Here is a 13,855-nt window from a genome sequence, read left to right on the forward strand (position 1 = left end):
GGCAAACACCCAGCAAGGAGGAAGTGGCTTGACACCTCCCTCCCTGGGAGTTCGATCCATTCCATTCTGGGGAAGGCAGGGTGGACTAGGACCCAAGTGAGTCCTGGAGAGATGGGGGTGCGGGGCAGGGAGCGAGGTTTGGCAGGGGCAAGTGGGAAGAAATGGGGAAGTACAACTAAGTCTATTAACGTCTTAGGGACACCAGGCCCTTCAGTACCTCTGGTTGTGGGCCTGTACCCTTTTCTCTGCCTTACCCCACTTGGTCTCCAGGGATTGAGCCTGGAAGCACTGGGGTAGGGTGGAAAGGACTCTGTTAGGGAGACTGAATCTGTGGAGCCGGGAGTCAGGACTAGGTCCTGTTCTCAGTGTGGGGGACTGCAGGTGGCTTGAAGGGGCTGGAGAAGAATCCTCCACGGTCGGGGGAGGGGGCCCAGGAGCAACCTCTTCGCTTCCCTCTCTCTTCTTTCCCTCCCCTCCCGGCTCTGGTTCCGAGCCGCTCTCGGCGGGCCTGACACCGCTTCCAAACTGCGCCGCTTCCTTCTTCGGCAGAAAAGGACTTTTAGATGTTGTAGCGGCCGCAGGGGCGATGGGGACTCAGGACAGCGCCCCCTCCCACTAACGACCGCCTCTCCCTCTCCCCCTCGCCGGGCCCGGCTCCCCCACCTCTGGGAAGGCGCTGGGGGTGTGGCCAGGGGCCTGTATAAAGTCCGGGGGAGCCGGTCTTGGGCAGCCGCTCAGTCCCCTGCCACCCCGCCGCCCGCCGCCTGGGCCGGGCCGAGGATGCGGCGCAGCGCCTCGGTGGCCAGGCTCGCTCCACTTCGGCCGGCTTGCTAACTTTCCTGGCTCCGTCCCTATCTACTAGCCGGGCCGCCCCGTCTCCCCGCGCCCTCCGGGTCGGGTCCTCCAGGGCGCCGGGCGCTGCCGCTTTGTGCCCCCCGCCGCTGGCCCACGCACCCGCGCTCCCCGCCCGCGCCCCGTGCCTGCACCCGGTCCTCGCCCGGCCATGCTGCCCCTCTGCCTCGTGGCCGCGCTGCTGCTGGCTGCCGGGCCCGGGCCGAGCTTGGGCGACGAAGCCATCCACTGTCCGCCCTGCTCCGAGGAGAAGCTGGCGCGCTGCCGCCCCCCCGTGGGCTGCGAGGAGCTGGTGCGGGAGCCCGGCTGCGGCTGTTGCGCCACTTGCGCCCTGGGCAAAGGGATGCCCTGCGGGGTGTACACCCCACGCTGCGGCTCGGGCCTGCGCTGCTACCCGCCCCGTGGGGTGGAGAAGCCCCTGCACACGCTGATGCATGGGCAAGGCGTGTGCATGGAGCTGGCGGAGATCGAGGCCATCCAGGAAAGCCTGCAGCCCTCTGGTAAGGGGTCCCCCGGACCACCCATGACCACCCTAGTCGCTCACCTTCCAGCAGCCTCTTCTAGCAGCCATTCTGGCTAGCCTGGAAGGCCGTTTAAAACCCCTTGTGAGTTGGGGAGAAGGCAGGTACGTGGCAAGGGCCGGAGTGGCATGGGACAGGCTCAGCCAAGGAAACTACTACCGAGTCCCTAGCAGCCTGTTGCCATTCTCAAGGGGGACTCTGTCCCATCCCTTCATCTCAAACCTCCCAGGGATGCTTGTTTGAGGAGTGTGGTGTCAATGGTAGGCCTGGCTGCTGGTGCCACAGTGGCAAATTCAGTGACCTGGTCCAGCCAGCCGCCTGCAGGTCAGCGGTCTAGGGCCAGATAACTGGAGAATAGGGGTAGCAGGTGGGCACAGCCTTCTGTTCCCAATCAAGGGACCTCCCCTCACCCTGACTGCAGGTGAAACCTCAGGGGCCTGAGGAACTGTGACCTAACTTTTGACACTGAGGTGGGGTGGAGTGGGCTGTGCAAATTAGAGGTGCCTCAGAGTTGCCCTTCCCCAAAGCCCCATGCCAGCTCATCTAGCTATTTGAAAGGTAATGGGAAGACAAGGGTCTCCTTGCCAGGCCTGGGCACCTCTGCCTGCCCTGGTATACAGGCACTCCTCTTCTTTCTCCTTGCAGGTGCCATCTGAGGTGGCAGAAGAGAAACTAGTCTTGGCTCCCAGCCGAGAGCTGCAGAAAACTAACTGGTGTGGGATAAGGAATAGAGAAGAGGGGAGACAGAAATAGACTAAGACAGAGAGATAAAGAAGGAGAGAAAAGAGAACTCTTAGAAGGCCCTTTGCCCTAATCCCTTTGTTAAACTTTCTATTTGTCCGTTTCTCAGTGAGCCTCTCAGTTTCTCCTTATAATCTTTCTCAGTCTCTTTCCTTTTTTTCTTAATGCTTTTGTTCTTTCTTGTTTTGTCTCTCAACCTCTAGTTTCACTAATACTCTCAAGCTCTTTTTTCCTCAATATCTTCTGCCCGTTTTCAGTTTCTTTCTCTTTCTCCATCTTATTCCGAGTTTCTGTTTCTGTCACTCTGCTTCTCTCACTTTTCTCTCAGTCTCTTTCTCTCTGCGTCTCTGTCACTGTTTCTCTTTCTGTCTTTGTTTCTCTCTTCCTCTGTTACTTTTGGAATCTCTCCACCTCTGTTTCTCGTTCCGCCTCTGACTCTGTTTTGTTCTCTCTGTGCCTCTGCCTGTGTCTGTCTCTTTTCCTGGTGCTTGAAGCTTCCATTGTTGCAGTCCGGATGCTGGGACTCCGGCCCGAGCTTCCTGCCCTGGGTCCCAGATCGCTCCACTTCCTCAATCTTCTGCAGCTTGTTAGCTGGAGGAAAGCAGGATGCAGGGAAAACAGGAAGGAGGTGGACCCCAGGGGTCTGGGCCTTGGGCCTCTCTGCCCTTCCTGCCCCCAGGCAGGGAGAGATGGGTCAGCAGAAAACATTCTAGGAGAAATGCCAGCCTGGCACCCGGCACATCTGGAAGGGGGGGGGTCTTGAGGGAGTAAGTCGCTGATCCTGGGGTGGAGATACCAGTGCCAGTAGGAGAGGAGGCTCACTGGTACCAGACCAGACTGGGAGTGAGGGCTGAGCTTACTGGATATAACAGGCCACTTTCCCTTTGCATCTCCATCCTCCACCAGCCAGCGGGTGTCTGCCATCAGATAAGGATGGCTGGTATCCTCCTTCTCTCTCACCAACTTGAACCTGGGTCAGAAGAGCCCTCAGAGGGTCTTGGGCACGCCTTCTTCCCTGGTTGGGTAGGAGTACCCCATCCTGTAGTGGAGGAAAATTTGATTCCCTAGGGTTTTGGAGGGCATGATGCCAACAGTTTGTGATTGCCATGTGGACACCTAGGAATGGGGGTGTCTTTAGGTCCCCTTTGGATTACAGAGGTCTCTAACAACCCCCCCCCACCCCTTGCCTTTTCTTCCACCCATGGGGAGCATGCAAATATCTGGGGGAAAATATCAGGGGAAACCTAAGGAATCTGGAGGAACTAGGTACCTACTTGGCAAGCTCTGCCCATGCCCTCTCGTCTCCTATTCATCACAGAAGCACCCCCTGCCACAGCCTGGGCCACACTGCACCATGTGAAAGGCGCCCCCTAGAGTTGTGCAGCAACCCTGCAGAGTCTCTGGTGAGACAAGATAGGTAGGACTCTGCCCCATCCCTACTATCCTCTTTAGCCTTACCCTATTGATAGGCCACTGTCCCTCCTAGGTCCAAGGCTTAGGCCCTCCTGCCTGGGGAATAGTTTGGTGGAGGGTATCAGGCCCTTCTTTCTGCCTTATCTTCTTGGGGCTGAGCTTCAGCAGGTGGTTTGGGGGAAGGTAGCTACTTGGCACGTCTCCTCCCTTGGCCTAGTATGGTCCAACTGCCTCCTATTTGCCCCAGGGACAGGTCTCTTCCTTCCCTCTCCAGCTTCCCCCACCTCCACTGCCCTCCTGCCCCCAGTTTCCTAAGCTAGAGAGCCAGGTTGTGGGTTAACACAGCTGAGGTTACTGGAGGTGAGAGGGGTGGAACATGTGCGTCAGAATTCCACAAATTCTGTATCAGTGGTGCTGATGGAATCTGGGGGGAGTGGACACAGCGCTTGAACTGGGGAGTTCTTTAAGTGTAGTCTGGGTCCCTCTGGGACAGGATTAGGGAACATACAAGCTGGGTTAATTTTTAGTCAATGCAGCAAATATTGTCTCCCCCACTTCAGTACTGGGAATCCAGTTAAGTCATGAGAACAGGGCCTTCCCAGAAATTCTGTGCCTTGGGGGAAGGGGGAAGGAGGAGCATGGCTACTTAACATTTTTTCTTTAGTACTGGCAAAGCCAGAGTTATTGATGCCTTGGGTATGAAGGAGTCCTGCCCTTTCAAGACGTAGGAACTACAGAGATAAGTCTTGCTTCCTTCTCCATCCAGTCTACTTCAGTTTCCTCATCTGTAAAATGGGATGATAACAGGACCTGCCTTACAGGGTTGGTGTATCTGGCATGGAGTAAGAGCTCAATAAATTAGAGCAATGATGGGGATGGTGGGACATTCAGAGGAGCTGAGAGAGGTGGGTGAACTTTGGTGCCTTTTGCTGCTGTAAACATGGAAAAGACAGGCCAGCTTTCCTTACCCGACTCCTTAGTCTGAGGCCAGCAACATGGTATTTCAGTGAGGGGGATGCCCTTTGGGCTTGGCATTCAGCGCGGGTGGTTTTGGCTTCTTCAGCCAGAGTCCAGGGAAAAAAGTAAAGACTTCTCTTGCAGAGCAGGTGGGTGACCCTCTAGATTATGGCTGATTGGGGTGAAATCAGGCAGCAGGAAAGAGGAAATCCTCTAGCTTTAACCAGGAACTTTGCAACTGGTGGTACCAAGGCTGTGAAGCCTCTTTTCTCTTTGGGCTTCTTCCCTTCCTCTGTTGTTGGAGCAGAGACCAGTTTCCCTGGTGGCTGGCTGTCAGTTCGCCTAGCTCCAAGCAAGGGGCTGGAGGAAATGACCTGATATACCCTGGAAGCTCCACCTCTCAAACAAGCCTTTCAGAGGTCAAACCTTTCAAAGGGACAGGCCCAACTCCAACTCCTGCTCAGAGAGCCCACAGGGGTTGGGATTTTTCCAGAGGGCACTACCTGGGTGGGCAGCACGAGGTGGCTGAATCCCCAGCAGCAAGTGTTTAGCCAGCTTTGGAGCTGGGAAGGTTAATATTTTCAGGGTACTCGAGGCTACAACCCTCACTGCCCCAAACCCAGTGCCTAGGGGTGGATCCCGGGGTGGGTCCTTAGTCTACCAGTTAAGCAAAGCTGGGCAAGGAGAAGTTACAGATTAAATGGAAAGTCAACAAGCCATGGTGCAGGGAGACTGCCAAAATCATTGTACCCTACCCCGGGTCTGTGTGTCTGACCAGGGTAGGGTCAGAGTGCCTGAGGGCATGAGGGTGTGCACGCATGGGAGAATGTGTGTCTGGACACGTGATTGTTTGTATACATCTGTGATTCTTGAGTCCCAGCCTGTCTGAATGGGCTAATATGGATTTATTCTGTATTCTTGTGTCCTCATGAGAATGAGTAAGGAGTCTGCTCTCTCTAGCTGATGTGTTCTACTCTAAGCTTAGATGTGAGCTAGGGATAAGTGGGCCAGGCACTGGGGAAATCACGAAAGGGGAGGCCAAGCAGGCTGCCTACTTACCCTTTCCCAGGTAACCCTAGGGTCATCATGAGTTGGAATTGCCTTGATGACAGCTGGTAAAACTGGGTATATATGACATAGGGCAATACCAACATAAGAATATAAGTTATGCTTCCAGGCTCACCCCATGCCCCACGCAGCCCCGGGTTTCAGTAAGCGGATCCAGTTTTTCTCTTTAATGGTACCCTCTAAGTTAGAGAGACTAGGAAGAAAAGCCTGGTAATCTATTTCCAAAAATCAGCCAATGTAAATCCTATAGATCACAATGGTCCAATCTCATTGTGCATGTGGTCGCCATGAATTGGAAGCTTTCTGGACGGCAGCTCACAGCAAACAGTAACTAAGTTAGAGGATAAACATCTCAAATATCCATTAATAATTCCCCAAGAGTCTGCACCCAGGCCAGCAACGTTGGAAAATATAGTTGTAGTTGAGCTTCTACTCCAGATCTCATTAGATTCTTGAGGCCTAGCTACCGTTCTGATGCGCTACACCTATAGGGGGAGCTCTCTACCTCCTGAGGCAGCCCTATTTGCTAGAAAACTCTTCCTTACTCCTCGAACCCAAGAACATTCTGCCCATTTACCAAGAGGAACAAGTATTATTGTGCAAAGTAGTGCTCTCCTTTATGGTCATTAAAAGAGAGCGCACACAGAGCAAAAAAAAAAAAACAACAAAACCTCCCCATGTTCGAAGGATGCCCCCCTAGAGTTAGTTTCTGGGCCATAGCAAACAAGTCACTGTGATCTCCTCCAACCCTCCCCAGGTAAAATGGTGGGGCCTTTGTTCACATCTTGGCTCATCCTCTGTCATTCCAAGACTGGGTTCTAATTCTTTTAGGTTCCCATTTCCCTTTTCTCTCCCTCCCTCAGCCCAGCCTACACCCCTGAGACTCTGACCTGATCCACAAGCCTTGTGACTTCATGCAAATTAGAGGAGTGGGGGAATCACTGGTCAGCGTGGGTCTTTTTTGGCCAGAGAGGCTCCTTGGAAAGGTCTCCAGGGAAGAGCCTGAATCCCAGATCTTTTCTGTGGTTCCTAGCTGAGGGCCCAGGGTCCATCTTTTCATGGCCCCCTTGGAACAATCCTGACTGAGAGATCTTGCTATAGTGTTCTCTTCTTGGTTGACTCTCAGGAACTTGATGTCATCTGTGGACTAGAGTCCTCTCTGTGGACTTTCTGAGTCCTTCCAGTGCGAGGGTGTAGGTTCCCCAAGATAATAGGGGTCTAGATGTTGGTAAAATGCTTTGTTCTTCCCTGGTGCTGACCTCTCCCCATGTTAAATATCCAGAAGGAATGATTATATCTGTCTGCTCCATTTATTCCTTCCCTTTAATTCCTCTTTCTAAGCCAGCCTTCTACTGGTGACAACACCTTCTTCCCATTCTTGGTGACTCAATTTTATAAATAACTGTGATGTGGAATCTTGACAAAGATTTTCTGAGGGTCTAGATTCCTCCTTGCCTCGTTTCTAGTTATCCACATGCTTCCTCCATGCCCCTAAAACTAAGAGAATAAAAATAAAAAGAGAACTAACCCTCAGTTTTGGCTAGGCAGAAAAATACCATTTGACCCAGAGGCGGCTCTGGGACTGCAGCCACGCGAGGAGGAACCTGCTAACTCCTCAGTAAAAAAAATCCTGACGCAAACCAGATGTAACCTCCTGTCTGGCTACCAACATCTGGAATGCTGGCAGGGGCTTTGCACTCAGGCCGGCAGTGGCAGCGAGCTGCCAAGACCGAGCATTTCAGAGGTGGCTCTGATCTGTGGAGAGGTGTTCCAGCCTCTTTCTCCAGCTCAACCCTGTATTCCGGTTTTGGCTGCCTGGAGGGAGGAGCTGTGGTTATGATTCTGGGACTTCTGGATGGGGTTTTTTTTGAGTTCAGATAGAGCCTTCAGCAGATCCTAGGGAGGCGATGAGGGTCCAACCTCACCGCCCCTGCCTCCTGGCTCTGGGCAACAGACATGGAGTTTGGGTGGGGTCTGAAGTCTATGGACGGGAGACATGAGGGGAGGACTGAAGGGGCGTGTGAGTGTATCTTGGTCCTGGGGCCGCACAGGATGTGTTACACATGCACTTTCACATGTAGGCATACACACCCACTCCCACTTCTTCTCTCCCACCCAGCCAATGGGGAGAGTCTTTGGGCCAAATTTCACATCACTCATGGAAACTCTGATTCTGGCCATTTGGAAGAGGGTCAGCAGAGCCCACAGTTCTGGGGATGCCCTGACTGGCTCAGCCGGATGCTGAAAAGAGCAGGAAAGGAGACAGGAAGAGAGAGCAGACAGAGAGGGCGATGGTGGGAGGAGCTGAATGGTGGAAGGGATGAGATCTGAGATCTGGTGGGGGAGCCGATCTGCCTGCCCTAGACCTCCGTGCAGGGCTCAGGGGACCCTCCTGCCGTCTGGGCAGCTGCAGCTGTGACTCATCTGAGGACTGGACTGGGTGGGGTGAGGGACAAGTCAAGGACTTCAAGGGGAATATTCTCCTGAGGGGACACAAGCGAGGGGGGGGGAGATGGGGGGCTGCTTTCATTGCCCTCCATAGGTGCCCCCTGCCCTTCTCCAGTGCGAGGGTGTAGGTTCCCCAAGATAATAGGGGTCTGGATGTTGGTAAAATGCTTTGTTCTTCTCCGGTGCTGACCTCTCCCCATCTTGGCCTGACTACAGACAAGGATGAGAGTGACCATCCAAACAACAGCTTCAGCCCTTGCAGTGCCCATGACCGCAGGTGCCTGCAGAAGCACTTCGCCAAAATTCGAGACCGGAACACAAATGGGGGCAAGATGAAAATCACCGGGGTTCTTCGGGAGGACGCCCGGCCCTTGGTGAGGACTTCTGACCCATGAGCCTGCATGCAGATAGGCAGGCGCGCGCATGCACACACACGCATGCGCGCACACACGTATGCATGCACGCCTCTCCCAACACCACACCAGATCCAGAGATGTTCGTTCAGCAAACATTCTTTGGATGCCTACTGTGTGTAAGATGCATATAGTATGTATCATCAGGACCCAGAGAGAATCTTCATTCCTTTGCTTGGGATGTTTTTCCTGCTCATCAGTTATGTACACTGGTACAGCTGAACCAATTGGTAAATACTGAAATACTTCTGCACTGGTTGGTAAATCACTCTTGCCCCGAGCCCCCTGGTGTTTCTTGGCCCTTCTCTTGAATCCCCCACCGCAGACATTTCCAGTAACAAAAAGATTAATGCTGGCCATAACAGGGGGCCTTGGGAACTTGCTCCAGGGTCTGGCTAATGTCCTTTCTGATGGGTGGTTCTGAGGGATCCATGCCTGGGTCTTACATGTTATTAATTGCATTATTTTGTCTATCCCTCTGGCTTAGAAATGGCTCCCTCCCGGTCCTTCTCCATGTGCTTCTCATGGCCTCTTTCTTTTCCCACAAGGTCCCATCACGTTATACCTCTCCTTTTGGGAGCTCTTTGGCTTAAGACCCTCTCCTCAATGTCCCTCTGTCCTTCCTGTCAGTGTCACCTGAATCCAAGTCTCTCCCTATACCTCATTGGCCTCTGCCCAGCCTCCAGACCTTGTCCCTCCTTTCAGGACACTCAGCCCCTATTTAGCTCTGACCCCCAGGTCTGGTCCTTCTGCCTCCTCTCTCCCTTCTGCTGAGCAGTTTCTTCCTTTCCCCAAGCCCCAGGGCTCTTGCCAGAGCGAGCTGCACCGGGCCCTGGAGCGGCTGGCCGCCTCACAGAGCCGCACGCACGAGGACCTCTACATCATCCCCATCCCCAACTGTGACCGCAACGGCAACTTCCACCCCAAGCAGGTGGGTCTCACTCTCCTGCTGGCTCGACTCTGGCCTCAGCTTCAGGGACATTCTTGGCCTCTCTATAGGGTGGCCCAGGATGGAGATCTCAGGAAGGAGAGCCTCCCCGACCCAAACCTAACCCCTTGAGCCCTCCCTAAGCCCTACCTCAGCTTCAGAATCTCAGCTCATTTTGTCCATCTCACTTATTTCATAGGATACTGAGGCCCAGAGAGGGGTAAAGTCTGACCCAAAGTCACAGAGTGTTATTTCCACCACCTCTGGACTCACCATCTGTGGTAGCCTTAGTACCTCTGCCAATTTCTGGCTCCCAACACTCTCTCACTAACCCTACTCCATTCCTATGAGTAGTTCTCCCTTGTCACTGAATGTCTGACGTTTCATCTGCGAATGGAGGGCTAAGTATGAGAAATCAGAGAGGAACCTTGGCCTGCCCCTTCCCCCAAGCTCAGCAGCAAAATCACCTGTGGTACAGTAAGGATGGAGGTGAAGCCAGATCTAATAGCTGGAGATAGGAACTTTGGGTGGAAGCAGAGGAAGGAGGGGGCCATGGAGAAGACATGAAGGCAGCAACGTCCATACTCACTTATACCCTTGGTACACTGGGCCCCCTGATATGCCCCCAGGACCCATGAGGTTGGGGTGTTCAGCAGGGTTGGCCTGCTCCAATCCTGTCTCTGGCTCTTCAGAGTTTGGCGCTAGAAAGGATGTTATATCTGGGCAGGGCTCTGAGGTGCCCCATGCAGGAAGTGGCCTGGGGAGCCCTGGGCCAGATATCCTTCTCTAGATCTTTGTGGACGTAAACCCACACACCATCCCTTACATGCCCTACAGATAGAGCCACAAAGTGAGCTGCCACTAGGCTAGCTAGGAGGAGAAAGGCTGCCTCTGGGTCTACACATCCCATGATGGCATAAGGAGGGAGGGTATGTGGTGGTGTGCAATGAGTAGAGGAACAGAGAGGGCGCCCCAAACAAATGCTGAGCCTATCTCCAACCTTTATCTCAACACCAATTTTATCTTTGTCCCAATTTTTATTGCAATGAAAGTTCTGACACTTGACCCTTTATCCCCAGACCAATTCTGACCCTTGACTCAACCTTCACTCCAACTCTAATTTTGATTCTGAAATTCACCTTTGCCCCCTCTCCCATATAATTCAAACCAAAACTTTAGTCCAGCAAGGTCAGTTGTTCTGACGTTGACTTCAGGCTTTACCCTAATTCCGTTTCTGACCTAGACTCTACCCCTCACCCAGCTCAAGTTTTAGTCACATTTCCTAATTCAGCTGCAACTTTTATCCTGATCCTAACCCTAACCTCAATCTGGATCCTGCTCTTAACCATAATCCCATTCTTAAATACCCAAACTCAGTCAGGGCATACACTTGAAATAGCTCCAACCTGAACCCTAGTCTTTCAAATCCAACTGCATCTTTAAACCCCATGGATCCAGTCTCCCCTCCAGCTGGGCTATAGAACCTTTTCAGGGCCCTGCTTCCAGAAACCCTCTGGACCCCCCCTTCTTGGCCAAGTTCTCTCCAGCGAGCTCAGGTGACACACACTCAAGAAGGAGCCTCGACCCCCAGAGGCCACCTTGGAGCAACTGTCTGCCTTGGGAGTTGGGCTGGGATTGGGGCAGGCTGCTTGGGATCTCTCTTTTCCTGCCTGAGACTGACCCCTAATACCCTTGTCTTGGCAGTGCCACCCGGCCCTGGATGGGCAGCGCGGCAAGTGCTGGTGTGTGGACCGGAAGACGGGGGTGAAGCTTCCTGGGGGCCTGGAGCCGAAGGGGGAACTGGACTGCCACCAGTTGGCTGACAGCTTCCGCAAGTGAGCCCTGCCAGCAGGCAGGGAGCTCAGTGCTCCCTGCTACCCCTGCCCCTGGAGGCTGCAGAGCTGACCCTGAGCCTGGGTCTGAGTCCTGGCTCTGCCTCTGGCCCAGACATTTTCCCTCGGGGTATGTGTATGTGTGTGCATGTGTGTGTTTATGGGCATAAGTGTGCCCTTGGGGTGAGCCAGAGCCAGAGGGTGTCCTCTTTGGGCTTAGATAGCCTGAGAAGTCTGAGAGTGGCAATGAGGAGCCCTGTTGTGCTTCCAAATCAATCCTGCATTCATTCATTCATTCATTCAGCCAGCCAGCCAGCCAGCCTTCCAAAACATTTATTGACCACATACTATGTGCCAGCTCTAGTTTTCAGTCCTAGGGGCTCTTACTGTGGTTTCCTCTGATTTTAGAGCCGCTTCTATAAGGTGAGTGCAGGCCTCTGGGAGAAAGCTCTTATTCCCAGAGTCAGAAGAGAAGAGTAGATGTGTACTTTGACGACCGCTTCTCCTCTCAGTCTAGTCAGAGGGTAAGGGATATAGGGGTGGCAGATGGCTCAATGGTTATGAGACCCAGACCCACTCCCAAAGCCAAGGCTTGCTAGGCTCCCCTTTCTACTTCTAGATCTCGCTGGGGGAAGGACCTGCAAGAGATAAGCCCACCTTTGGGTCAGGGTGGGATGCCATCTGCTTGGCTGCTTGGCAGCTGAGACCCTGGGGAGGAGGAGGGACAAGGGCCAGAAGAAGACCTGTAGGACAGAGGGCTGGGGAGATGGGGCTCATCTCTTTGAGCAGTCAGGGTTGAGGAAAGAATGCGAGATCAGACTGAATGTGCCTGATGGAGTAGAGGCCCCACAAAGCTGAGGGGTGTGGGGGCTTGCCTGGGGTCCTGTTCCCTACCCCATTTGTGGTCACAGCCATGGAGTCCCAGGATGACCTCATCTTCCCAGTGGCTCCCCACCTGTGGTTCTGCCTTCCTTTCACACCTCTTTCCCCCACACCTCCCTCCCCATCTCCCTGCCCCACTGGACATTTTCTGGCTTAATTGAATGGAAGGAGACTTAGGGACCTTCCAGTTGGACCTGATGTCTTTTTTTTTTTTTTTTAACAAAACAGAACAAAACCAAAAAATGTGTAGACAACTGTGTTTCGTTGATTTATTTACAGTTAAGAGACAGGGATGCACCAGGGGTGAAGAGAAGGGGACAGATTTGGGGAGGTAGGCACTGTGTGGTCACCTGCCCTGCCCTGCATGGTAAAAGGACTGTAAAGGGCCCTTGAATTCACCCTCCTCTTCCTGTGCAGCCTCTTCCCAGGGGGTACCCCATCTCCAACATCTGTGCTGTCTGTGCCCAGACCATGGGTGGGCAAACAATAGGTGGAGAGAAAGGGTCAGATTTGGGGAGGTAGGAACTGTGTGGTCCCCTGCCCTGCCCTGCATGGTGAAAGGACTGCAAAGGGTGGGGTTTGCATCTGGATTTAATTTATTAACTCTGCCGGTTGGGGGTGGGGGCATTGTTCTGCAGTTGGGGGAAGGGGATAAGCTCTCCAACACATTCCACAGCTCTGACTGCCTAGATTCCTGACTGGGGGGTTGTGTTGAGATTTGATTCTGAGGGGTTGGAAGTGGGGGCACCCTTGACCTTGCTGTCGTGGGCTCACTGTGGACTCTCAGTGTCAGCCCCAACCTCAGAACTTGTGTCCACATGGTGGCACTGGATTCCTGGCAAGCCCCCAAAGTCCCCTCTCTCTACGACACCTCTGTGCCAGGTAGGGGGGCAGCTGGTCTCTTGGATAGGGGCTCCTTCCCTGGAGGTCATAGGCAGCTTAGAGACTGTACACCCAGTGTGTTTGCCCTCTGGGGTGCCCCCTCCTCTCTGGCTGTCTCCAGGTTCTAAGCACCCTCCCCAGCTCCAGAGACTCTCCACTCCCAGACCTCTTGATTTCACTGCCTTTGATGCACTGGCACCTGTGCTGTCTGCATCTTGAGTCTGGGGCCTCAGTCTTGTCTCTCCAGATCTGGATCTGCCCCATCCTGCAACCACCTGGTCTCCCTGAGGCACAACAGCCACTGCCAGAGGCAGGAGATAAAGAACAAAGTGAAGCCGAGGGTTGTTTCCTCGGCCCCCTGGCTACTATTCATACAGCGTCTCCTTCTGGGGCGCAGGCCAAGGCGTGTGTTGGAGTGGGAGCTGGGTGCAGACTGAAGATGAAGTTTTAGGTCTCTAAGCCAAATGTAGGGAAAGCATCACTTTCAGTCCCCCTCATTTCCAGCCCCCCTTCTCAATGCTCTGGCCTTGCACCCTTGGCAGTGGGTGGTAGGAGGTCCTTTTTCTTTCATGGGCCTTTGTGTGTATCACAAAGGCACAGCCCAGGCCATACATGTGATGTACGTGTATCTGTGGTGTGTGTGTGTCTGTGTATGGTAAAGTGATGTCTGAAACGTGAGAGTATGGGCATTTACGGAGTATGTATCACACTTGGTGTAATATGTCAGTGTGGATGTGTGTAGATGAGATGTGTATTTGTTTGGTGTGTATATACGGGCTGTATGAATCTATATGAGTATGATCCTGAAAGTGAATTTGTATATGTGTGGTGTGTGATGCGAGAATGAGACATTTGGAGAGTATGTGCTTCCCTCCCCTCTGTGAATGAGTGGACCTCACTCATTAGGTGTCCTTACCA

General features: G+C 53.4%; 1 protein-coding gene across 1 annotated transcript; it reads left to right on the forward strand.

Annotated features, from left to right (window-relative positions):
- Positions 1-728: 728 nt before the first annotated feature.
- Positions 729-11,801, forward strand: IGFBP4 (insulin like growth factor binding protein 4). Its single transcript, XM_004378076.2, has 4 exons — positions 729-1,352; positions 8,217-8,374; positions 9,210-9,344; positions 11,046-11,801. Exons 1-4 carry the CDS (start codon positions 1,004-1,006, stop codon positions 11,178-11,180), a joined length of 777 nt encoding a protein of 258 aa, XP_004378133.1. The 5' UTR covers positions 729-1,003; the 3' UTR covers positions 11,181-11,801.
- Positions 11,802-13,855: the final 2,054 nt, after the last annotated feature.

Source organism: Trichechus manatus, unplaced genomic scaffold, assembly GCF_000243295.1.
Source record: "Trichechus manatus latirostris isolate Lorelei unplaced genomic scaffold, TriManLat1.0 scaffold00054, whole genome shotgun sequence".
Lineage (NCBI taxonomy): Eukaryota > Metazoa > Chordata > Mammalia > Sirenia > Trichechidae > Trichechus > Trichechus manatus.

What these genes read in the sequence shown, in the direction of transcription:
- IGFBP4 (XM_004378076.2), top strand. Translation starts at nt 1,004, where the DNA reads ATGCTGCCCCTCTGCCTCGTGGCCGCGCTGCTGCTGGCTGCCGGGCCC. An exon ending in GGGAGGACGCCCGGCCCTTG is followed by an intron (nt 8,375 to 9,209) that starts GTGAGGACTTCT and finishes CCTTTCCCCAAG; the next exon opens with CCCCAGGGCTCTTGCCAGAG. An exon ending in GCAACTTCCACCCCAAGCAG is followed by an intron (nt 9,345 to 11,045) that starts GTGGGTCTCACT and finishes TTGTCTTGGCAG; the next exon opens with TGCCACCCGGCCCTGGATGG.